The sequence below is a fragment of the Rhinatrema bivittatum genome, chromosome 1, assembly GCF_901001135.1.
Source record: "Rhinatrema bivittatum chromosome 1, aRhiBiv1.1, whole genome shotgun sequence".
In the NCBI taxonomy this organism is placed as follows: domain Eukaryota; kingdom Metazoa; phylum Chordata; class Amphibia; order Gymnophiona; family Rhinatrematidae; genus Rhinatrema; species Rhinatrema bivittatum.
In genome coordinates, this window is record NC_042615.1 from 753,376,102 (window position 1) to 753,402,154 (window position 26,053).

The 26,053-nt window shown below is 45.6% G+C and overlaps 1 protein-coding gene across 3 annotated transcripts in view; it reads left to right on the forward strand.

The window, feature by feature from the left end:
• RANBP3L (RAN binding protein 3 like) overlaps nt 1-26,053 on the forward strand; it is a 98,744-nt gene that overhangs the window by 24,125 nt on the left and 48,566 nt on the right. For all 3 annotated transcript variants that reach the window (XM_029578745.1, XM_029578754.1, XM_029578762.1), the window contains exons 2-4: nt 15,870-15,928; nt 17,981-18,023; nt 22,156-22,233. In XM_029578745.1, coding sequence (XP_029434605.1) covers nt 15,870-15,928; nt 17,981-18,023; nt 22,156-22,233 — 180 coding nt within the window. The remainder of the gene's footprint in view (nt 1-15,869; nt 15,929-17,980; nt 18,024-22,155; nt 22,234-26,053) is intronic.

A 26,053-nucleotide genomic window follows, 5' to 3' on the forward strand; every position in this document is an offset into this window, starting at 1 on the left:
TTGGCCACCTCTGCCTTAAAGCCATCCAGTCTTCCAAGGATATTTAAACCAATTTTGTTAAGATGTAACAATAAACTTAAATGTCTTTAGATCCAGGAATACTTGGGCCTTTGATAATTGCTTGTGGGAATAGTGTCTATGTCACTCAACACACAATAAAGCTCTGGAATTTGTTGCCAGAGGATGTGGTTAGTGCAGTTAGTGTAGCTGGGTTCAAAAAAGGTTTGGATAAGTTCTTGGAGGAGAAGTCCATTAATGGCTATTAATCAAGTTTTACTTAGGGCAGAGCTTTCCAAACTGTGTGTCGGGACACGTTAGTGTGTCGCCTGCAGTGTGCAGGTGTGTCGCGCAAGCCCGGTCAACTCTGATGCGAGTTTGGGCTTTTTTTTTTCTAGAGATTCACTTTTTTTTTTCAGTTTATGGGTTGCTTATTATTGGGTGATTTTTGCTGTCAATCGCGTTTTTTGGGGGGGCTTGGTGGGTGGAACGAGCCCAGCCATCCTTGCATTGGCTGCTGCTGCCGATGAGGCCTGGCCATGAGGAGTACTGACTGCAAGCAGCAGTGTCTGGTGATCATGGAAGGGAGTGAAGCACTTAACTGGCAACAATCAAAAAGACGAGGTACATGAGTGTGGGGGCCAGACATGTGTTGGGGGGAGAGAGATGAGTGAGTGGGGGGCAAACGTGCTGGGGGGACAGACATGTGCTTGAGGGGGAGAGATATGAGTGTGTGGGGGCCAGACATGTGCTGGGGGAAGGAGAGAGATGAGTGTGTGGGGGACAGACAATTTGTTTTATTATTGTTTCTCATAAATTATAACAATAACATGAATCTTGGAATATATATTTTTAATATAAATTTAAGGTTTTCATGAGATAGGTTGTGTCGTGAAACATTTTATTTATGTATATATTTAAGGAAACATACATAAATTGTCGAAATATGTTTCGTTCGTTTAACCTTTAACCTCTGGTTTACTAGTAGACTGAATTACCATGTCGTGAAATTATGTTTGTCTAAAAAGTGTGTCACCAACATGAAAAGTTTGGAAAGCTCTGACTTAGGGAATAGCCACTGCTATTAATTGCATCAGTAGCATGGGTTCTTCTTAGTTTTTGGGTACTTGCCAGGTTCTTGTGACCTGGTTTTGCCACTTTTGGAAACAGGATGCTGGGCTTGATGGACCCTTGGTCTGACCCAGCATGGCAATTTCTTATGTTCTTAGGTTCATTTGAGCATGGAGTACCACAGTTGCCTTTGTAAAGAAAGATTTATCATTGGATAAAACTAGTATGGTTTTTAGTGGTGTACGTGCTGATTATGAATTACCAATACAGCAGGCCTAGCAAGAGTATCGATGCTCTTTCTAAACGCTGTATTTTTAACTCAGAAGCTTCACCCTGTGCTTCCTTTCTTGTCTACATATTTTATCAAATCATTCTGCTCTTGCCACATTTCCATTACAGTGTGTAACACTTTCTGTTAGCACTTGGCATGACTCTTGCATCATGATTTCAGGTTTAATTTCTTCCTGTTCAAGTCAAGAGTTTTTTGATATCTGGCTGGCTTGTTGGCTCCATGGTGGTGCTTGTACAGAGAGATCTGGGTTCATTTGGTAGCTTAGGCCACCTTCTCCCCGGGGGGGAGGAGGAATCTTCCTTGTTATTGGGCAATGGAACATTTAATGGCTGGATTTAGAGTTTTGGCAGGAGGCCAGGCACACAGTCCTCGGCTGAGGGCTGTTGCTGCAATGTCTGGGCTAGAATGAGGTGGGATGGGTTAATAAAATACAGGAAAACCGCCCTCTGCAGTTACAAATGAAGGCTCATGGTGCCATATCTCAGCTCTAGTTTTGATTGGGCTGGAAGCATAAAGGAGCAGGAAGAAACTACTGGGCCAAAATATTAAAATTAGGAACTTTTTTTTTTTTATCAGGGCATTCTATCTTTTTACACAGATTGATCTTTTTTTTTTTTTTTTTTTTTATTAAAACTGAAAAATCTGTTGTAAATCGGGCATATAGCATAGTAAAGTACCACGAGTTCACAGAAAGGGTGGTGGAAACTTGGAATGCCCTCCTGGGGAGGGTGGAGGCGGCAGCAGCTATAAGAGGGCATGGGATAAGCGCAGAGGATCCTTAGTTGCTAAAAGTAGAGAGAGCGGAAATCACGACCTGGCAAAATTTATTTAAGAATTCTTGGCACTGTGCTTACCTGATTCAACAACGGGGGTTGCCAGAATGTACAGTGAAGAGGTTAATGTGAAATGTTAAGTCATCACGGTAATGCATGCACCCCCTTGGCCGGGTTGACTGGCAGCTGGGTCTGTCTGGCAGGTTACGTGTTCTTTAATAACTAGAAGAACTGTTAGAGATGCAGGTGCTCACTTCGCTGGGTCAGCCTGGCCAGATTGCACGAGGGACCTGTGAGATCACTATTTAAGGGTAGTTATTTAGATCATACCATGCCAATACTAGAAGCAAACTAGGAGTTGTGTCTGTCAGCCTGACTGCAAGTTCTGCAGTTAACTAGAAGTTCTAGCAGAAATGCAGGTGGAGACCCAGGGAGGCCGGATGTTTGGACAATAGCCACGCTGGTATTCCCGGCTATTTAGATTGTTGCAAAGCTTTGTGATCAGACATGGGAAAGATGGGCACTGGGGGAACTAAGCACGGATCTTGCATGTTTTGCTATCCAGGATGTTGGAGTACAAAGGAGAAAGACGAAAAGATTGTCCTGCATAAGGAGAAACCTTGCAGGTGGCCTCACTCTGTGGTGGGCAGCTGGGATGTAGCCAAGATAATTGGGCAAACCTAGATGGAGCAGGTGGTCTTTCTGCCGTCATCTGGTGCATTACGATGGATTTAAAAAATGCAGATTTTTTAGGGATCATGAACAAAAATACCGTGGTGATAACGAAGAATACCTTGACATCATCACAGTCCAAAATCTGTCCTTTGAGTCTCTTGATCTGTCAGTATATGGTAGTAAGGTTTTGCTTCATAGGGCCTGATTTTAATAAAGAATGTTATCCTATTTAGTGTCTGGGATGAGGAAATCTTTTATAGATCAGGCACATAGCAGTGTTAAAATGAAGAAAGCATTCTCTCGACATACAAATAATAATATTAATCATGCTGGTAATCCTTTTCTGCAATGCTTGACACCATAATGTTTGGACATATAAATAGGACACAAATGCAAGGAAGAAGTGATTGGTAGCACTTAGTCCATTTCAGTTTCACACTAGGCAATGATCTGTGAAGTAGCTTTTAACCACTACCCAGCAATGAACAAATGTGTTAGGAAGTGCTAGGAGAGCGGTTCCGCTTTCCAGGGGATTGTGTGTTCTTGGACCACGGCTCGACCCCAGAGAATCTCCGAAGAGATGCCGAGGCAGATGAGGCATGCCCAAGCATGGGCTGGACTGAAGACAAACGATGGAATCTGGAGCAGGAGCAAGGCTGGACTGAAGACAAGGATGTCTGAAGGTACTGAGCCTCCACCGGACCTGCAAGCTTCAGGAAGACCAACAATGCAATGGTGATCTTATGAACAGTCCTCCGACCGTTCCATGCCCTTTCGGACCTGCCGCTGGGAACGGCAAGAAGCAGCAGGCCGGACGGAGGTCAGGGGCAAACGAAGACCAGAACATGAAGATTCAGATGAAGACTCAGGCGAAGAAGTAGGTACTTGGACAAAGACTCAGGCGAGGGCATTTGGACAAGGTTCTGAAGACAAGGAGTCAGGAGCGAGGTTCTGAAGACAAGGAGTCAGGAGCAAAGTTCAAGAGCTAGGTTGAGACTGCAACGCAGCGCGCCCTACACAGCCCACCCGTGGGGCTGGTCACAGACCACGCTGGAACCGACGTAGACTGTAGACGAGATAGTGGAATAACTGAGAAGAGCATGTTGCAGAAACTGTAGAGGCCTGCACCAGGGCGCGCCCTACACAGCCGCCAGTGGCTGGTCACGGACCACGCTGGTACGGTATAGGTTCTGGCAGAGTCTTTAGCATGGACAGAGCAGGCGCAAGGAACTCCATAGACCAGGGACAAGGATTCAAGCGGAAGTCTCCCGGAAGCTTGTGCTGCGGTAGTGAGGAAGGCAGAGCAGGCGCAAGGAACTCCATAGACCAGGGACAAGGATTCAAGCGGAAGTCTCCCGGAGGCTTGTGCTGAGGTAGTGAGGAAGGCAATGTGCCACGAGGCGCCCTACTCAGCCCGCCCATGGGACAGGTCGCCGACCACGACATGGGACACCAGGAAAGGTGGCGACGAGGAACCAGGGGGTTCAGGACATCTGGACTGGATCACGGACCTCGGGAACTGAAGACAGACATCTGGACTGGATCACAGACCTCGGGAACGGAAGACAGACATCTGGACTGGAAGACAGACATCAAGACTGACCGTGGACATCAGGAGCAGAAGACGGACATCTGGACTGGATCAAGGACATCAGGACAAGACAAGGAGCTCCCACAAAGACAAGGAACACGGGGCCTTGAAGAAGCGATGGAACAGCGAGGCTCCTGGAGCGAAGGACAGGAAGATTCCAGGAGCGTCTAACTCCTTGCGAAGGCAAAGCTGGACTGAACGCTGAGCCCTTTTGTAGGGCTGCAGAGGACTACGCCCGGGGAGGAGATTGCAGGGGCCACACCTGGCTGACCCTTTAAAAGGCAAGGAGAGGCACGCACCCGCACCTAGGGAGAAGCTGGAGAAGAGAGGACACGCTGGTGGCATCCTCAGCCACGTGGAGGGCCCAGGCTGGAAGAGGAACGGACTGCAGGAGCGGCTCCATGCCGCGAAGAGGAAGCAGGAAGAGTAGGAAGGCTGCAGGCACTGACAGGGACGAATTACTTGCTGGGTAAGGACCCCGGCAGCAGCAAGGACGGCGTCCCTGCCTCCAAGGACCCAAAGAGGAGCAAGGCAGGCTGCAGAAGCGGCTCCAGCTTCGTTGGGGAGAGCAGGAGCAGCAGCAGCGGTCCCAGCCGCGTGGGAAGGCTCCCAGCGGCTCAGCCCTGCTGCGCAGGGCAGAAGACTGCCGCGGTCTCCAGACCGCGGAGGACGGCAGCAGACTGTCGCGTTCAGGGGAGCAGCGTCAGCGGCCCGACTGGCCGCAAAGGTAGGGGGCCTGCCCTCTCCCTCTTCCTTTCTCTCTGCCCCCTAAGCCCTCCTCCCATACTGATCAGCGGATGGAGGAGGCGAAAAATGGCGCTGGAGGCTGCAACCTCCTCCTCTTCTGCCTGGCCCATCTGCTGCTTTGAACTGAGGGACTGTACAGAGTCCCGTGCAGTTCAAAGCAGCAGTTGGGCCTAGAACTGCAGAGGTGAAGGACATGGCAGATGCACTGCTGCTGTCTTCCTGTTGCATTACAGATGCTGCTTGCCCGATCTGGCCCTTGGTCTCTCATAGCGATTTCTGCTGGAAGGGCCAGATTTTGGTCGGGCCATTGCCCCTGTGGCCCATCTACACCTGATCCTTTCTGGCTGTCGTACTGCATGAAGGCAGATGAGCCCAGAGAGCAGGTTTGATTGCTTTCACGTAGCATCTATGCCCTTGCTGCACAGGCATCCATTAGCAATAACATTTTTGAAATGGTAGCTGTGGCACAGACTGGCTCATAAACTTGCAAGAAACGATGGAAGAACTGTGCATAAACTGGCAAGAAAATGTTTTACTAAAGCCTTTTACAGCTAATTACAGCTTGGGTCTAAAAAGGCAGTACTGTATTGTGTGATTAGTTATATTTCCTGGCCCTTCAAACGGGCATCTCCTCTGTCCTTTAACTGTGCTATGTGCTCATTCCCTCGCAACCCTAGCCAAAAGAAACAGAACAGTGCCCATCACACCAATCTGGGAAATCTTAAACCAGCCCGTGGCAGATCCAACCTGCCAAGGGCTGCTGGGCACATAGGATATTCACACCTTGTCCGGAGGCATCGCTGCTGTTCAAGCTGTTTTTTAATGAAGGGATGAATTAAAGCTGCAGCCTGTCGCATTCCAGGTGAAGATGAGTAAACTCTCTAGCTTATACAATAGCTGTATACAAGATTAAAAGACTTGGGACTTGCTACATCCTGAGATGCAAGAACATAGAGCAATACAATCTTAAAGAAATAGTTAAACAGGTAAATTACATTTTTCAATTTTTTTATTAACATACTAAGATTAGTCCATGGTAAATGAGAGATTAATCCAAGAAGTCACAAAAATAAAGCGAAAAAAGAGCTAATACAAAATTGGCTCTGAAGGAGTAGAGAGAATGAAAAGAGATTTAAGAAAATTGAAAGAATGTTCAAAGATTTGGCATCTGGGATTCAGTGCCAAGAAGTGCAGAGTCATGCATCTGAATTGTGTATGTGATGGGTGATGAAAGACTAATGTGCACAGACTGAGAGAGGATTATTGGGATGATAGTGTTTGGTGATCTGAAGATGGCAAAGTAATGCAACAAGGCAATAGCTAAAGCCAGAAGAATGTTGGGCTGCAAAGAAAGAGGAATAACCAGTAAGAAAATGGAAGTGATAATGCCCTTGTATAGGACCTTGGTGAGGCCTAACTTGGAGTACTGTTTAGTTCTGGAGTCCATATCTCAAAAGGGACAAAGATATGATGGAGGCGATCCAGAGAAGAGCGACCAAAATAGTGTGGGGGTCTATATGAGAAGCCCTATGAGGAGAGGCTGAAGGATCTGAATATGTATACCCTGGAAGAGAAGGGGTGCAGGGAGATACAGAGCTTCAGATATCTGAAAAGTTTTAATGACAAACCTTTTCCATTGAAAAGAAATCAGTAGACCTAGGGGTCATGAAATGAACCTCCAGGGAGGACAACTCAGAACCAACATCAGGAAATATTTCTTCACAGAGATAGTGGTGGATGCCTGGAATACAGAGGAGGTGGTAAAGATGAAAACAGTGAAAGAATTCAAAGGGGCATGGGATAAACCCTGTGGATCCCTAAAGAAAATGAAGTTCCTACCCTTAACAGAAGGTATGGGATTACTATGCTTCATACTGTTGATGCAACTCCAGCTTGGCTCTCTGCTTCAACATCAGGGGGAATAGGGAATTGTATTCAAACAGCAACTAACATGGGCCCCGACTTTTATGGTTTGGAAAAACCATACTTGCTGATGTGGTAGTTACTACCCTTAACCAATAAGTCTGATATTTTGATGTAACTCCTTCATTGCTCTCTGCTTCAATGGCAAGGGATAACAGGGAACTGGATTCAAACAGCAACCAAAGAGAGCCCTGATATTTATGGTCTGGGAAACTGATAAACATGAGGGTAACCTGCTCGGTATAGCAGATTCTACCATAAACATGCTTGGTAGACTGGATGGACCATCTGGTCCTTATCTACCATCATTTATATGTTTCTATTAGACAAACACATATGAAAACAAGGGGGCATTTCCCCCCCCCCCCCCCCCCCCCCATACTATATGCCATGCAGGTTCAGACCAAGGTCCATTGAGTCCAGCATTCTATCGACAACAGTGGTCAGTCCAGGTCAGAAGTCTCTGTCAATTCCCCAGTGGTTGATCTGTTTCTTGCCTCTTGCTCCCAGGGATAAAGCCTGGCTTTCCCAAGTTTAACTGGCTAATAAGGACTTTTTCTTCAGCAGCTTATCTGACTCTCTTTTGAACCACACTGTTAGTTGCCTTGACCACGTACTCTGGCAATGGATTCCATTGCTTTTATTCTGTGCTGAGTGAAATAATGCTTTCCTATCATTTGTTTAAAATCTTCCAGTTGCTAGTTTCTTGGAGTGTCCCCTAGTCTTAGTGTTGTTTGAAAGGGTGAATAACTGTTCCCTATTTACCCATCCCACCCCACATGATTTTATAAAGCTCATTCGTATCTCCTCTCAACTGTGTGTGTCCCCCCCCCCCCCCTTCCCCCCAAGTAAAAGTGCTCTCATCTGTTTAGCATTTCTCCCTAAGGGAGCTTTTTCATTCCCTTTATCATTTTGGTTGCCTTTCTCTGTCCCTTTACTATGTCAGCTATGTTTTTTTTTTTTGGGGGGGTTTTTTTTTTAGATGGGGCAATCAGAACTGCACACAATACTGAAGGTGCAGTCGCACTATGGATCTATAGAAAAGCATTCTGATATTCTCAGTTTTGTTCCCTATTCCTTGCCAACTAATTTCTAACATTCTATTTGCCTTTTTGATCTCCACTGCAGTCTGAGCTGAAGATTTCAAGGTGTTGTCCGCAGGGACTCCAAGATCTTTTTCCTGAGTGGCGACTCCTAACACAGAACCCAGCACCATGTACTTGTATTTGGGATTATTTTTCACTCCATGAAAAATAATCTGCTTTTCGGCACTTAAAAGCAGATTTACTTTCAGGTACTGTGGGTACCACCCACATGCACACCTCTGAGGGACTGCAGGTTCAACTTCAAAAGGAAACTCTTTACGGCACTGGAAATCGCAAGCGAAGATTTGATGATACAAGCTCAGGGGCGGATTTTAAGAGCCCTGCTCACGTAAATCCGCCCGGATTTACGCGAGCAGGGCCCTGCGCGCCGGTGCGCCTATTTTACATAGGCCTACCGGCGCGCGCAGAGCCCCGGGACTCGCGTAAGTCCCGGGGTTTTCCGAGGGGGGCATGTCGGGGGCGGGCCCGATTCGCGCGGCATTTTCGGGGCGGGTCTGGGGGCGTGGTTACAGCCAGGGCGGTCCGGGGGCGTGGCCGCGCCCTCCGGACACGCCCCCAGGTCGCGTCCCGGCACGCTAGTGGCCCGCTGGCGCGCGGGGATTTACGTCTCCCTCCAGGAGGCGTAAATCCCCCGACAAAGGTAAGGGGGGGTTTAGAGAGGGCCGGGGGGTGGGTTAGGGAGGGGAAGGTGAGGGGAGGGCAAAAGAAAGTTCCCTTCGAGGCCGCTCCGATTTCGGAGCGGCCTCGGAGGGAACGGAGGTAGGCTGCGCGGCTCGGTGCGCGCCGGCCATACGGAATCGGTAGCCTTGTGTGCGCCGATCCAGGATTTTAGCGGATACGCACGGCTACGCGCGTATCTACTAAAATCCAGCGTACTTTTGTTTGCGCCTGATGCGCCAACAAAAGTACGCCAAATCGCGCTTTTTGAAAATCTACCCCTCAGTGTGTAACTTCCTTTCCCGGCCTTTCTCAGTCTCTTTCTTGGCAGATAAGAGTATGCACACTGTGTCTGCATGCTTACCTTTAACTGTAGCGAGGAGGGGGGTAATAATCAGATCATGTTTTTACATGGGTAACAGTTTAACAATGTCTGTTCCCCCCCCCCCCCCCCCCATAGTGTCTGTGTGTGGGTGTGCATGTATAGATAAATACATATAGATACCAGCAGAACAAAGAGCATGTAATTTAAAATAAATTTCCTTAACTGAGGGATTAAAAGTCCACTTAGGGGATCCATTACCCAGTGCCTTGGCTTTCCCTTTCAGGAAGGCAGCAAGTTGGTTAGGATCAAAGAACAAATACTTATTCCCATCATATTTCCCTATTTATTTACAAAGCTCTTTTAAATTAAATTCACTCCCATATTGGATCACCTCCAAGTATATCAAAACAAATTCCTTACTTCTACTTTATTTAGGCCAAGATACATTGGGAAATGCATGAATCCTTTGACCTGAAAAAAAAAAAAAAGGATTTCATAATCCAATTTCTGGCAGAGTCTAGGAGAAACGTAACCAAGAATGTGACTTTCCCCACAATTATGTCTTCAACCAGTTCCGATTCCTCTGTTAAATCTAAGTCCTTGTGCAGATCTGAGTATTTTGCTTTTGTTAAACAGACCCAGAGGTTGAAGACTGCAAATTAAAAAAGGAACAAACCTCTAGATGCAGATTTCAGAATTGTAAGCATTTCCAACAAGTAATGTTTGATCTAAAGGGAAAACTGTATAAATATTAGAAAAATGTATTCAAGTTGGCCACATTCACCAAATTTTGCATTGGAGGAAATTATTTTCTTTCATTATGACATTATTTACTTCCTGAAAAGCAGCAACCTGTGCCAATAGATTTTTTAATATATACCTGCAAAATATTCTCTAGGCAGAACTTTTAAACTTAACCTTTGAATCCTGGTAGTAAAAGACTGAGCTCTTATACAACTGAATATGGTTGCGTGTTTTTGTATGGCTAAATTCGGACTTAACTGAACACAAGGTGGGATTTGAAAATCCTGCTGTGCCGACTGGCCTCAAGATAGCTGGAAAAACTGTTTATCCAACTAAAATGTTATCCAGATAGCTTGGGGGAAATGTGGGGACATCCCAGGGCAGAGTCAACTATCTGGCTAAGCCAGATAAAGCTTCCCTAGTTAGGGTGGGACCGAGACTGTCCCACTCGGAGTACCTGTCTGCCGAAGAAACCAAAAATAGGTGCCTGAACGTCGAGACGATAACGCAGAGCAAACGTATGTAAGGATTTCCAAATGGCCGCTCTGCAAATTTCTTGGGGGGAAACCAGCTGGCTCTTCGCCCAAGAAGTAGCTTCCGAACGCAATGAATGGGTCTTTAGATCCTCCAGAACCAGCCGGCCCCGGCAGAAGCTACTATAGCTTCCTTTAGCCAGCAAGCTATAGTAGCTTTAGAGGCCTTCTGCCCCTTATGAGGGCCGCTCCATAAAATAAAGGGATGATCGGAAACTCTGAAATCATTAGTGACCTGTAAGTAGTGTAAGAGAACTCGCTCAATGCCAGTTATCTGGCTAACTTAGCTGAATAACTGTAAGACTGCCTAAGAGCAGTCCTGTAGTTAGCTGGATAAACTTATCCAACTAACTTTAACATAGCCCAGTATATTTAGTGATGTGCCGGCGCCACTGAATATCCCTGCAAAGTTGGCCAGATGAGTCTATCTAGCAAACTTTCCTAGCTGGCTGGCGGCTGAATATGGCCCTCACGTTCTTTTTCCACATGTCTTAGCCCGCCAGATGGACTCTAAGGTAATTATTATAGATGTATCCAAGGCCCTTTTCCATTCACCTATTGAAGCCATAGACTCTTCTGCTCTGTTACAAATCAATTGTTGGCCCCTGATCCCCAATGCATTTAGCTTTTGGCAGAAAGAAGAAGTGCTCAAGTGAGTAACACAACCTCCTATTGCAGGTACTCCAATGACCTACTCTCCTCCAACCCCTCCACATCTTCCCTTCGGCTGGTAAAGCCAGCTCTCTTCTTAGAAAAGAATGAGCGCTCCCATGGCACAGGCACCATATACTCCCAGGAGACCTATCCTTCCCAGATGTCCCAATAGGGACAGCGGAAGCAGCGGTTCAGGGCTGAAAGAAATCTTGGCCATTGGTGGAGATCCAATGGGTACACTGGCACTAGAGTGGGGCGGCTCTGAGCCTGCCACTAAAGAACAAACCAATCAATCTACTGGACCCACCACAGTGGTGGCAGAAGAAACAATTTAAAAAGGGATAAAAATGAGTCTTGCCCTTTCTTCTTACCATAGCTTAAAAAAGGCAAGGGAATAACTACTTCTGAAATTTTGAAGAAAATGAGAGATGCCATCAGAAGCATGTCTGCTGCTTGCTGCCATCTTGGATCCATGCTATAGATTTTTTTTTAATTTAAAAAGTTAATTTACTCCTAGTGTGACTCATGGAATGAAAAAGATTAGTGTCTGTCCTCTGTGGGGCTGATATTCAGCACTACTTAGCTGATTAAGTAGGGAGTTATCCATCTAAGTGGCAGCCGCTGAATATCTGGCTACGTTCAGCAGTCGCTATATAGCCAGATAAGTACTTATCTGTGTAAGTAAAAAACATATCTTGTGGGCTGGCAATGCTACTTATCCAGTTAACTTAGCCGGATAAGTGCTGATATTCAGATTTATCCGGTTAAGTTAATCGGATTACTTAGATCTGCCATAGAGCAGGTCTGACTTAGGCGCCATGACTTATCTGGCTAAGTGGCGATTTCTACAGGGGTATTCAGCAGCATAGCCATAGTCTGTTTCAATATATTGATTTTATTGTGAATATGATTCTGTAATCTGCTGTAGACAAATGATTCTATTTGGAAACCAGCAGAATATAAAGATTTTAAATAAATAAATCTCTGTATAAAACCTGAGACTGTAAATTTCCATGTATTTAGCAAATTAAGAAGCATACAGCATAATATCAATGAAGTAATTAAAGAAGAGACAACACTTTGGGATTTAGGATTGCACAGAAATGATCTGGGAGAACGGACAGAAAATTAACAAAATCCTTGATTGCATTGGAGACTTGGATTTTTTCTTCCAGTTTTTTTTCTCAGATGGCTTCTATGCAGTATAGGATCACAAGCCAGAAAAGCCCTCCCATCCAATAATACACAAATTATGGGTAGAGTTTTTGATTGTGAACTTGAATCATGTTAATTTGACCCATTCCTGCAATCAATCAATAGAAATAAATATTGGCAGACTCAAGTGATTGATAAGCCAGTCTACTCAATACTGGATCGCTCGCACCGGCCCTTGGCCGGTGTGAGCGATCCAGTATGCAAATGAGCTGACGCGGTGCAAACGAGGAAAAGGAGGCACTAGGGACACTAGCGCGTCCCTAGCGCCTCCTTTTGGCCTGGAGCGGCGGCTGTCAGCGGGTTTGACAGCCGACGCTCAATTTTGCCGGCGTCGGTTCTCGAGCCCGCTGACAGCCACGGGCTCGGAAACCGGACGCCGGCAAAATTGAGCATCCGGTTTTCGGCCCGACAGCCGCGGGCCGAATTCAAAATTTTATTTTATTTTTTTTTTTACTTTTGGGGACCTCCGACTTAATATCGCTATGATATTAAGTCGGAGGGTGCACAGAAAAGCAGTTTTTACTGCTTTTCTGTGCACTTCCCTGGCGCCGGAAGAAATTAGCGCCGACCTTTGGGCGGCGCTAATTTCTTAGAGTAAAATGTGCGGCTTGGCTGCACATTTTACTTACTGGATCGCTCGGGCATACCTAATAGGGCCATCAACATGCATTTGCATGTTGAGGGCGCTATTAGGTGCCGCGGGTGGGCCACGTGTTTTCCTCCCCTTACTGAATAAGGGGTAAGGGAAAACACGCGCCCAGAGCAGGGTGACAGTGCGCTCCGACGGAGCACACTTTACTGGATCGACCTGTATGTAATGTGCCTGTGGCCACTTACCTTGTAGGGCGTTCCTGGATCTAGGACTGACCAGGCAGGAGTTCCCCCTTGGGCAGATTCCATCGCTCCTTGTATTCCTGATGCCTGGTACCAGGGAAGAAGGTGTTAGTGGGTGGAATTTCCTTCCCAGGAAAACAAATGGAATTGTGAACAGGACTATCAATAGTTACAAATGTAATACCAAGTTAATTAGACTATATAATTACAAACACTTCTACATGACTATGTTCATCGTTAACAGGATATCAAACAATACATTCAACTACACTTGGCTGTTAGTGTCCGACTCAACCACTAAATGCATTTCTACAAGATAGCTAAATGTTAAATGTTCTTGCTATTTGGGGGTGTTTAATCTGCACAGAATGCCACCATATAGAATAGGAGGGATCTCTTGTGTTTCCACTTAGTCAAGTCCCCCCTTTACCCCAAGTCTCACCCATGTGAAAAGATGCAATTGGGCTGGTGGGCATGGCTGGTCATGGGGGAGGGGATCCATGGTCTCCTCTGCTCCACTTCTGCTCTGCTGACAAGTCTGTGTCCTCCTGGAGGACCCAGTTCCACCTCCTGCTTTACCTCTGGGATCTGAGCCCTCCTGTCATCACCTCCTGATCTCCTGCTGTGGTCCATGCCCTCCTGGGGAACCTGACATCTCCTTCTGATCTGCTGCTGGGGTTCACACCTGCTTCTGGGATCTGCACCCTCCTTGGGAGCACCTGATAATCACCCCTGTCCTGCTGCTATGATCCGCACCTTCCTGGGGGGAACTGATGTCTTTCTCCCCCTCCCCACCCCCAACCTGTCGCTGGGATCTGCGCCCTCCTGGAGTAACCCAACATTGCTTTCCAATCTGCCGTTGAGGTCCCCATCTTCCTGGGAGTATCTGCTGGGGGGGGGGGGGGTCCATGTCCTCCTGAGGGACCTGAAGTAGTTTTTGCACAGCCAATGTCCTGGGGCTTTTCTTCCTCAGTGGGTCTTTTTTTTTTTTTTTTTTTTTTTTCAGACTTACAACTCAACTAGGCCAATGGCTTGCTCAATCATCATTGATGTTAGCTCTTAATGATTCCAGCTCTCAGTAACTCTAGCTAAGTAAATCCATGGCCAGCCATTCTCTGCTATCCAGCCTGGGGAAACCACTTCTTTTCAACCACAAGGCCAAGACCCAGGCAGTATGATAGAAAGAGAAAATACATGCAAGACCCAGGCAGTATGATAGAAAGAGAAAATACATGCAAGCTTTTCCATCCTGCCTGGCCTTTTTTTTCCTGTGTTCTGAGAACTAAGGTACCCAAGGCTTCTGACTCATTTGTTTGGTAGGAGTGATTTTTTCAGTACATTTCTCTCATGAATCCCGCTTTCCGTCAGAGCTCTGCAGTTTAAGACTTTTTATAGTCTTAAGTTCTATATAACCGAGGACTTTGCCATTATTTTGTTTCTGTTGTAATTTTTCGCTTTAAGCTTAATAGCAGCGGTCAAGGGGCTGTCGCATGCAAATCCCCTACCTGAATTTCTGTCTCATCTGTTCAATAGTCATTAAAACACCTTCACAGTAAAGGGTCTGATAACCTTTTCAGTCCTGTCGTAGCTTTCCCAGGCTGGCAAATCATGTTACATTGTCGTCTTTTTTTTTTTTTTTTTTTCCTGCTGCAGTGTGCACTTCCTTTCCCCCCTCTTCCTTGGAGGGGGGTTTCACTTGCTCATCATGTGTGTTTGGCTTGACTAGACTGTGCAAGCTGCATGGAGCAGGGACTGCACAGCGCTGTGTATGTCCAGTAGTACTTTAGCAGTGATAAATAACAGTAGCAGTTATTTTGAGGAAAGATTAGCTAGACCTCAAGCGGTGAAGATAAGCTTTCCCCAGGAGCAATGGGACAGTAACGCATGTTCCAATGCTCCTAAGGGCTCACCTTAAAAGGCCCAAGTAGCCCAAATATATGATCTCCTGAAAACTTGCCAACTGCATACATGATTGGACAAAAGTATAAAATAGGCCGGCCAGTACCATTTTGAAAATGGCTGCATTGGGCCTGGAGCCCTAGGAGGCAAGCCAGGCCCTGCTAGACTTCTTGGGAACTTAAGGTAACACAAGCAGATGGAGGGTAGAGGAGGAAGGAGTGTAATTTTTAATTTAATTTTTTTATTTATTTTTTTTTTGACAAAAGTGGGCAGGAGCAAGGGATGGGACATTTTAATTATTACACTTTTTTTTTTTTTTTGCATAGTTTTACTACTGGGGCTACCTGAAGGAGCAGAGTCAGGGAATTGGGACAGGGAGTTTCTCAAACCCCAGGATTTTCAGGAGGCTGGGAGGGGGGATGAGACATATTCGGGCCACTTGGGCTGTGGGGCTGCCATCATGCGCTGCACACTAGGGGATCGCTTTATCGCGGTATCTTTCCCAGTGATATCTTACCCACTGGGAAAAATCCCATGGGATTTACAGAGCTGTGGTACAGCTTAGTAAACAGCGCCCTGCGTTTGCCCGTGTGCATGCTATTCCATACCATAGTATGAGTGTATATTTCTAGTAAGCATGTACACGTGGCTGTTTGATGCCCGTAGGGCACTCATTAAAAATCTAAGAGCATGTCGCACAGTCTCTGATTATCCCACCATGCTCTTGTTTTCTAAAACATTCTTATTTTTATTCAGATTTATCCATATTGCCCAGGCTTCATTTATTTGTTTGTATGCTGCTTGAACACCTTCCTTTTTACTTTCTTATCCAGAGAAATCTGTGATTGCTGAACCAGTATTTGTTTTTGAAAAGAGAGAACGAGCATGCAAGGTAAGAGAACCCCCTCCCTTAAGTGTCTTTTTTTTTTTTTAATCCTCTTATCCCCACCCCCGCACAGAGCATGCACTAATTTACCCCATAAAATCTGTAGTCATTGTCACACTCTTTGCCTCTTTAATTTTAAAATTGCATGATCTCATGTCAGAGGGGAAAGGCTGAGTCCCTTCTGGATTACCTTTAATTGGGGCCAATGAATATTTGTGCGCAGAAAACGGGTGCTCGGTGTCGAGCGCCTGTTTTCCTAATGCGCGCCCAGGCACCTCTCCTGGGCGCGCGATCCAATATTTAAATGAGAGGCCGCGCTAAAAAGGAGGCGCTAGGGTCAAATGTGCGCCCCTAGTGCCTTCTCAGCATCAGGCGCACAGGAGAGGTGGCTGTCAAGCGGGTTGGGGAAAATGGACGCTCAATCTACGAGCATCGATTTTTTTTTTTTTTTTTTTTCTCCTGCTACCGGCAAAGACATGCACAAGATACAGGGCCTGGACCGTGTATCTTCTGCGTATATTGGGTGCCCAGAATCTTTTTTTTTTTTTTTTTTTTTTTTTTTTTTGTCAAAAAACTTTTTTTTTAAAAACTAAATACTGCTTTATTTGATTCCTCCTGCTTAGTATCATGACGATACTATTAGGAGGAATTACAGAAAGCAGGATTATTTTCCCCCTTTTTTTTTTTTATTCAATGCACCTTTGAGCAGGGCATACCTTTACCCCAGCCTGGGCTGGCATATAAAATTTACCACGTTGCAAGGGTGCATTGGCCGCGCGGAAAATTTTATTGGCTCGCGGGGATTAGCTAATAGCCTCATCCACATGAATTTTACATATGAGGAGCACTATTAGCTACATGGTGATTTGGACGTGCCAATCCCCGTATTGGGTCGGAGGTTACGGACGCGAGGCTAATCGCGTTAAAGACGCTCGCAGTGGCTTGCGCACGGTATTACATCGGCCCCATTGTGTCCGGGGAGGAGAATGGGGAGTTGGCTCCGCCCAGCAGTTTCCATCTTCTTTAGGTTTCCAGCTCAGCTGGAGTGGGCCTCATTATGGGCGGTGGTGCCATGAGCCTTCATTCGCAGGGGTAGGCAACTCCGGTCCTGGAGTGCCACAACCAGGTCTGCCTTTTCAAGATATCCACAGTGAATATGTATGAAGTAGATTTGCATGCACTGCCTCCATTGCATTCCTGGGCTGCAGTTGCCCGTCTCTGACCTGAAGTATTTCACCTGTCTTATAACCTCCCCCTCACCCCTGCAATTGCAGGATAATCCTTGTCCAGGGCCCCAAACCACAGCTCCTTCTAGAAACCGGGACCTGTGCACCCTAAGTCTGGTCAGTAGGTGTCACCTTTTGGGCAATGGCCGGGACCCCCCTCTCCATCGCAGCAATTGTGAGCTCTGCCTCCACAGCAACCCCAGCCCTGGTTGGCCTAGAAAGCAGAAGCCAAGCCCAGGAATCTAATCTGGGTCTTCCACTTTGCAGTTCTGTCACCAAGCCACTGGGCTGGCAGATGGTAGATCCAGTTTCTTAAGAAAATGCAATGAGATTAAAATTGGGAGTAGCTCAGCCTGTCCCTCTTGACAAGAGGTTATTTGGTCATCCTATGCCATTGTTGACCAAAGTGAGTGAGGAGTGCCAAAAGGTGTGATTATTTATTTATTTATTTATTTAAAGCTTTTTTTATACCGGCATTCATGATAAAATCATATCATGCCGGTTTACAGAAAACAGGGGAGTGATAACATTGAACGAAAACTGGTGTTGATATGTAGCGAAGAAAGTTACAATAAACAAGGGAAAATTAGAACTTGGAGAAGAAGAAGAGTAGCTGGAACAATGCGGGTTTATCGCCTCCGACTTGTTACATCGACACATGCAGTGCAGAGAAGGCCCCCTGCAGCTGGGTATGAACAGACAAAGCGTGCTTTGAGCTGGAAAACACTCTGCTGCTACCTAATGACTGGTGCTAAGCTTTGCATGCTGAACTACATATGTAACTCTCGACAACCGTTCTTGTCTCATTGCTGCTTGTCGTCTTTCCTTCTAGAGACATGCAGAAGACCTCGCTCACAGTCAGAAGGCAGAAAATGGTAATAAAGTACATTTGAGTGTTCATGAATACAGTCATGCTTAAGTCATCTGCAACTGTTTAATCCATATGCTTGGGGAAGAGATGATGATGATACCACTGTACTTGCATAATGTTTGAGATTCAGAGTATTTAGTCACACACAACACAACACATTTAGCAGGTGTGTAGCTTTTCACTTGGAAGCTTTTTTTCAATCCAGAAGTGAATTCAATCTACAGGATTTTTTTTCTGGATTATGCAGGCCTATATTTAAGTTTAAAAGGACAGTATTGGGATCATTTTTAACTAAAAAAAAATAAAATAAACACGTGCTTCTTTGTAATATCCTGATTGCTAGTGGCTGGTAGTGCTATGAAATATATTTTCATTGCCCTAGCAGTATACACAGTGCTGCGCAAAGTAGTTCACTACAGGCCACTACTCTACAAAGTTGGTGAGCTCTGTAAAGGACTTCCTATGAGGAGATGGGTGACTCCAGCATTTTGTCACCTGGTGTAAAAAGGAGATCACGGTCCATGCAATCAACATCTGGGCCTTTTCAATAGAGGTCGATTTGCACGCATAATTCTTTTGTGCCTCTCTGAGTTTTGCAGAATAGAGACCATGCTTGTGCTGTCACTGCCCAAAAGAGCTCGTAGTGTTCAGTTTCAGTTCAGTAAATGACTTGCTGAAAGTGAAATAATGAGTGGTGTGTAGAGGGTTGCTTCTTTAATACTTTACTTTTCAGGCTAGAAACATTCCTCTGGCATGAGTCAGCCCGCAGTAACGGCACCCTGGCTTTTAGCCTGGCATTTGTGCTACAGTGGTAGCTTGTGCCAGCTCGAGATTATATATCCCTTGTCCTGCATTCCCTTGTAATAATTCCATCACATCTGCAAATGTCACAGCAGGCTCCTCTAACCCAGTGCCAGGGATCCATTTCAAAAGTGGTACTTGGGATTTAACAGCATGAGACTTTACTATTCTGATCTGATTAGGAGAAAGAAACTGGTCCTTTTCTAGCAGTGCTTCCTCCCTGTCTGTTTCAAGCTGTAATAAGGTTAACCTGTACCGATCATTTTCAGAAGATGTACAGAGCTCTAGAGAGGGTGAGGTTATTTGTGGCCATATCCTTTTAGTTTGGGGTGGAACTCCACCAAATGTAGACCACATCTAGTTTTCTTCATGCTGCTGACAGCCTTGAGTACCCCTGTAACACATTCCCTACACGACGAAGTGAGCCTTCTTTCTGGGGAAGGATAGGTGAGATTCCCTAAGCTTGTCTGAGGTGTGACAGAGAACGTGCTGACTAGGTTTCAGATGAAGAATGGTGGCATGTGGGAGCATGTTCACATACATAGCCCTGAAGGAGTGACAGGGCTAACAGAATTAAAAGCCATGAAGCAGACTGAAAGGGAACAACCTGAATATGAAAGTGAATGCCAAATCTTCAGAACACATAACCAATTTGTTTGGCTTCTGCATTGACTGCCCACCGGTCATGGTGATATTTCGTTAAATGATGGAAAATCCCTTGGAGCCTTACAGGTAGATTTTAAAAGCGTTGCTCGTACAAAAACAGCCCCGTACACGCGTATGTGGGCCATGAGCGAGCAACGCAAGTTTTTAAGAAGGCAGGAAGTATGTGTGTACATACATGTGCATGCGTCAAGAATAAGGAGGCAGAAAAAGGTCAGGGAATGGGCGTTCTGGGGTGGGGCCAAGACTTACGTGCATAACCCCTGATTTTTGCAAAGCTGAACATGACAGCGTACTCCAGAGAGAGAGCCAGTCTGACACTCTATGTATCTCCCACTGTAAGAGGGGCATTTTCAACTCGGGGTGGGTTGTTTTTTGGGGGGTGGCAGTGTTACATTGATTTGCCTAGGGCACAAGGGTCTGTAGACCCTTGTATTACTACCCTCCCCCAAAACCCACCCCGAGTTGAAAGTGCCCCTCTTCAGTGGGAGATATATAGAATGTCAGATTCTTTCTCTCTCTCTTTTTCTCTTTCTCTTTTCACACCCCCCTTCCAAATATGGTCACTTGTGCGAGTATGCCCGTAAAGATGTGCACACATGCGCGGCAGGGGTATTGTAAATGATACGCATGTACTTGCACACACGATATAAGATTAAGCATATCTTTGCTTGCATGCGCACTCCTTTTAACGTTTACCTGTTACAGTCATAAGGATCTAGGTGCCTAGATCTGGAAAATTGAATTTATGCCCTATCTGAGCCCCTAAATGTAGGTGCCTTAAAAGTAGATGGAGCCAGGGGAGGGGCCAGGTCAGAGGAGGGAAGTGGGGTATTCACCTCTGATTAAGAGCTCTGGGCACCTAACTTAGGTGCCTGAAGTGAGGTGAATCAGTGGCAAGCCTAGGTGTTAAAGGCATAAGGACCAAACCTTTTCCAGAGGAAAGGAAGCTGTAGAACTAGAGGTCATGATATGAACTCCAAGGGGGGCAGGAACAACGTCAGGAAATATCTTTTCAAGGAAAGGGTGGTGGGTGCCTATAGTACCCTCCCAGATGAAGCTGTGAAGATGAAATCAGTGACAGAATTCAAAAGGGCATTTGGATAAAAACAGAATCTTTATTTATTTATTTGTCGTGTTTTGTATACCGTCATTCGGTTTACTAACAAAAGGTTGTTAATGAAGTACTAGGGTACTGTGGTAACTGAAGTACTAGGGTAACCTGTGGTAACTTTTCTGAATGGGGGTAACCTGCACAGAGCAGCGGTTCCACCCCTAAACAGAAGGAAAGAGGGTAACCTGCACGGAGCGGCAGCTACAACCCTAAGAAAGGGTGAGGGGGTTACCTGCATGGCATTTACAGCCCTGAGCTCCTTGTTAGGCAGACTGAATGAGCCATTTTGATCTTTATCTGCCATCAGTTGCTATGTAAATTATAGGTGCCTCTGTTTTTAGTACCTCTAATACCATTTAGTGCTTCTGTTAAGCCCCAAATTAAGGCTCTTATAGTTGGCTGAATATAGGCAGCTGAATTTGGTGCCTAGTTTAGGCTCCTGAAGATAGACTGTAAGCAGGCTCTTAATGTTGGGAATTTAGTCTCTAAGGAAAGGACCCTGATGATATTGTCTGCTGTAATTAGTTCTAGATTGGATGTTCTTTGGATTCTAGCATTCTCTGTACTAATTAGCATGAGCAGTATCTGTTGTAATTTTGGTAAAATCTAATCAGAAAACTAGTTTTAGTGTAAGAGAAGCTGCTTGAACTTAGGGAGCAAAGCAGTGAGAACAAGTGGGAATGGAGGAAGGAGGAGATGAGGAACTTTGAAAGTGAAGAAGAGATCTTGGCAACAGAAGGAACCAAGGCAGAAGAAATGTATATTAAGAGCGAGGAAGCAGATGAGGACCTTGTATCTGTCTGCACTTTATCTCTGCCACAGCTGTGCTGAGTCTGGTCAGTTCAGTGCATTGTGAATAAAGCCATAATAATCAGAAGAAGCAAAAGGATAGAGTGCTTCTTCTATTGTATTGGTTAAGGTTTGTAAGGGGATTTCAGCAATATACTGAATTGATTGCTGTCATTTCATGATACCAAATGCAGAGGTGAAGCAGAGATCTTTGCTGCCACACCTGTATTGCATTCAGCATACAGTTGTGCAGAAGTGGCCTGTATGAAGAGGTACCACATTTGCACCCACACTGAGCCGGGGGTGACTACAGAGATACTCCGTAAGTCACCAGAAGAACAGTAAAGAAATGCAAACCAAGCCACCGATGCAGAGTGCCATTCCACAGCCACAAAAACACTGGTTAGGATTTCGCTCAGGAACAGCTGCAGGGAGAATTAGCTCAGACTGCCCAGAATAGACTATGCCAATCTTCAGCAGTCACAGGATGCTCAGAAAAGTGCTTTGCTGCTAAGGTGGACTGTCCACTGTTCTGTTAGGAAAAAAGTGATGATCATGAAATGTTAAAGAATTATGCCTTTACTTGTATATTGAAAACATTTCTCAGTTACACTTTATGCATTGGGAAACAAAATCTGCTGAGGAACTGTCAGTGCTACATCTATTTGGAAATAAGACATGGGGCTGCAGTCATTATAATGGTACGCCAACTACGCATGCACTATCCTGACACAGGAGGATAACCTGTCATATACCTTGCTTCCTGTAGATTTCTGCGGTTGCCCTGAAAAGCGTGCGAGATCCTCCTCTTTCACGTACAGACCCTCTTATTCTCAGTCCACTGCAGGTACAGTGCTTTGATTGCCTTTAATTCACTTGGTTTTATTATGGTCTGTGAGGTGTGCTGGGTTGGTTGGTGAAGCTGAGGGTGGGAAGTTTTGCATTCAGTAATCACAGTGAGTGGGACTGCGGGGAATCCTTGTAAGCCAGACTCACCCATGGGCGTTGCTGTGCCACATCTACCATCCCCGAGCTCAGATCAAGGCTTGTTAATATTCAGGGCCTGATTCATTCAGGTTTTTTGCCCATAGACAGAGAATGGGAGAAAAGCCTCACTAGATCAGGAAGTGGGCAACAAAAGGACTCAGATTTTTTTTTTGTCTCCCCCTCTGGATTCTCAGGAAAACTTATTTACAGAAGAAACAAACAAAAAATTTAAAAAACCTCCAGTCTGTAGTACTGTTGTATATAAAACTTATTTATAAAGAGACTTTGGTTTTTCTCCCGGCTTTCAGATTTCTCTCATTTTTGGTGGAGCATTCGTCTTGTAGCTAAAAACATCTCCAGATTTGCCTGTTGCTTAGATCTCTGCTCCTGAGTTTGCACAGAAACAATCAAGTAATACAGTTGCCATGTTAGTCCAGTTGAATGCATGGAAATAAAGCTTAACAAACAAAATAGTATAAGATAATGCCTTTTTGACGGACTAACAGTACATTTCTTGACAACCATTTGGGAGCTACACTCCCTTCATCAGGTCAAAACTGATAGGTCAAAATAATGTGTACCCGACTGTGCGCACATGCTGGACGATGCAATATCGGTGCATGTTAAACGAGAGTTCATGATTGAGTGCCCACTCCCTTAACGCGCGCCAGTCCACCTCTCCAGGGCATCCAATTTAAAATGCAAATGGGCTGCCATGGTAAAAAGGAAGCCCTAGGGGAAATTGTGCACCCCTAGTACCTCCTCAGTAGCAGGCGCCCAGGAGAGGTGGCTGTCAGCGGAAAATGGATGCTCAATTTACAAGTGTCCCTTTTCCTAAGCTGTGCAAAGCCACAAGTTAGGAAAATGGATGCTCAATTTACAAGAGTCCCTTTTCCTAAGCTGTGCAAAGCCACAAGTTAGGAAAATGGATGCTCCATTAATTGAGCACCCCTAAATTTTTAGGTCCTCTGACTTAATATAGCAGAAATATTAAGTTGGAGGAAGTACAGAAAAGCAGTATTTTCTGCTTTTCTGTACACTTTTGGGGCTCCTCCAAAGCCTGCCAATTTTGGCAAGTAAAAATGTGCACATTGGGCGCACTTTTATTTATTTATTTTTTTTGTTTTTTGCATCGGGGGGAAATAGATAATAGTGCTCATCACATGTAAATGCATGTAATGAGGCTATTACCTACGCGCGCTATTGGATGCGAGATTTGGTCACGCTAACCCCCGTTTTGCATCGGAGGTTATGGATGTGCGACCAAAATGCACATCCAGTCGCGCGTTGAGCCATGCACTTCAGCCAGCGCACTGTTCTGCATCGGCCTGATGGTAACTAGTAGTTGTGCGCTTATTTTTGTACATGTGGCTTTACGCCCTGTTTAACAGAAAAGTGTAGCAAAAAAAATGGGCCTGATTTTCAAAAATGAGGTTTTTCACGTGCAAATGCACTTTATTTAAGTGGACTTTTGAAAATTGCTGTAATATGCCATTAAGTACACTTAACATGGGTAAGTGGCTTTTGAAAATTTCTACAGTAGTATGTTGCATTTACATGTGTAACTCCTTTGAAAATGTACCTGATAGTGCACAAAAACTGGCTTCACCAGTATTTGGAATTGGGCAGAGGAAGTGCCTTGGGCATGACCAAAAATGCTTCCCCACACTTTAGTCACAAGACTGCCACATTTAAATGTGTATATATAAGAGTACTTATATGACCAAGCCCGTAAGATTTAATGGTGGAAAATTGAATCCTCTCATTTTTGATGGAAAAACACTGCCATAATTTGAAGGAAGTTAGACAGTTCTATGTAGGAGTTAACAAAGGCTCACATATATGCAAAAATTTAAAAAGGAAAAATAAAATCGCTTCCCCTTTCCACTCCTGATCTTGCCCTCCTCACTTTCGGGCTGATACAGTAAAATTCGCGGGAGAACCAGCGCTCCGAGGCGAGCGCCCACTCTCCCAACGCGTGCCCCTGGCCACTCTCCTGGGCGCGCAATCGAGTATGTAAATGAGGGCCCGCGGTAAAAGGAGGCGCTAGGGACACTAGTGCGTCCCTAGCGCCTCCTTTTTGACAGGAACGGCGGATGTCAGCAGGTTTGACAGCCGATGCTCAATTTTACTGGCGTCGGTTCTCAAACCCGCTGACAGCCACAGGTTCGGAAAACGGACCGGCAAAATTGAGCGTCCGTCTTCCGACCCGCGGGCCGCCAGCCGATTTAAATTTTTTTTTTTTTTTTTTTTTACATTTTGGGGCCTCTGACTTAATATCGCTATGATATTAAGTCGAAGGGTATACAGAAAAGCAGTTTTTTCTGCTTTTCTGTTCGCTTTCCCGGTGCCGGCAGAAATTAACGCCAGCCTTTGGGCAGGCGTTAATTTCTGAAAGTAAAATGTGCGGCTTGGCTGCACATTTTACTTTCTGTTTCGCGCGGGAATAACTAATAGGGCCATCAACATGCATTTGCATGTTGATGGCCCTATTAGTTTCGGGGGGGGTTGGCCGCGCGTTTTCGACTCGCTATTACCCCTTACTGTATAAGGGGTAAAAAATAGCGCGTCGAAACGCACGGCCAAACACGGGCTAACTGTTTATTTAGTAGCCTGGCAGATCAACAAGGAGCAATCCCTTCACTCACAAGTGCCAGCCTTTTTCTGCTCTGAAGTTTGTCTGTTCTTTACCCTCTTCTAAAAGAGTATGCTCTTACAGCACAGAGCTGTACTGTACAGCAGTGTTTCTCACCCCCAGTCCTCAGGGACTCACCCAGCCGGTTGGGTTTTCAGGATACTCACAGTGAATATGCATGATAGAGGTTTGCTTGCACGGACTCCACCGTTTGCAGTTCTCTCTCATGTGCCTTCATTGTGAGTATCCTGTAAACGCTTCTGGCTGGGTTGAGAACCACTGCTGTACAGAATAACCTAGGGGCCTGAAGGATAGGGAGTGAGGAAACGAGGCTTATCGGCTTCACACGTGAACAGGCATATCTATAATGCACACACATAAACATGATGATCTGCCTGAACCAGCTATTTATGGATGCCAAATCCAATCGACCCACCTTCTAGGGCTCAGCTGAACTATTCACTTACAGCACAGCCTCCTTGACATGCGAGCACGGTGATAGAAGGTTCTTCCTTTTTTTATTTTTTTTTTCTCTGCCTGGTACAAGAACATTTGGCATCCGAGGCAAACCTTCTGGTCATTCATACAAACCCCCTCCCCACTTAACTATTGGTGGCATCTCCAGCACAGTGCTGCCTCCTGTTGGCAGCAGTGGCTCCAGCACAGTGCTCCCGTCTTTGGTAGTATTGGCTCCGGTACAGCATTCGGGATCTCATGCTGGTAGGAGTTTGCCACCCCAAAATCTTGGCGCTCTAAGCGACTGCCTAGTTTAGTTAGCCTAATGGAAGCACTGGTCCTGCACACGGATCTCATGCCTCAGGCTCCATATGCTCTTCTGACCAAGGCAAACCATAATGGACACATGTACAGCATGCAGCAAACCAAGCCTGCAGTTTCGTTTAAAAACGTTAATGCAGGCTCTGAGGAGTCAGTAAGTGCCCTGATGAACCCATGGGCACAATTTTAGTACTTCTCAGAATTTGCAGATAGATGTAAGAATGAATTTAAATCACAGCATGAGGACAATCATTATCATGTACACAAA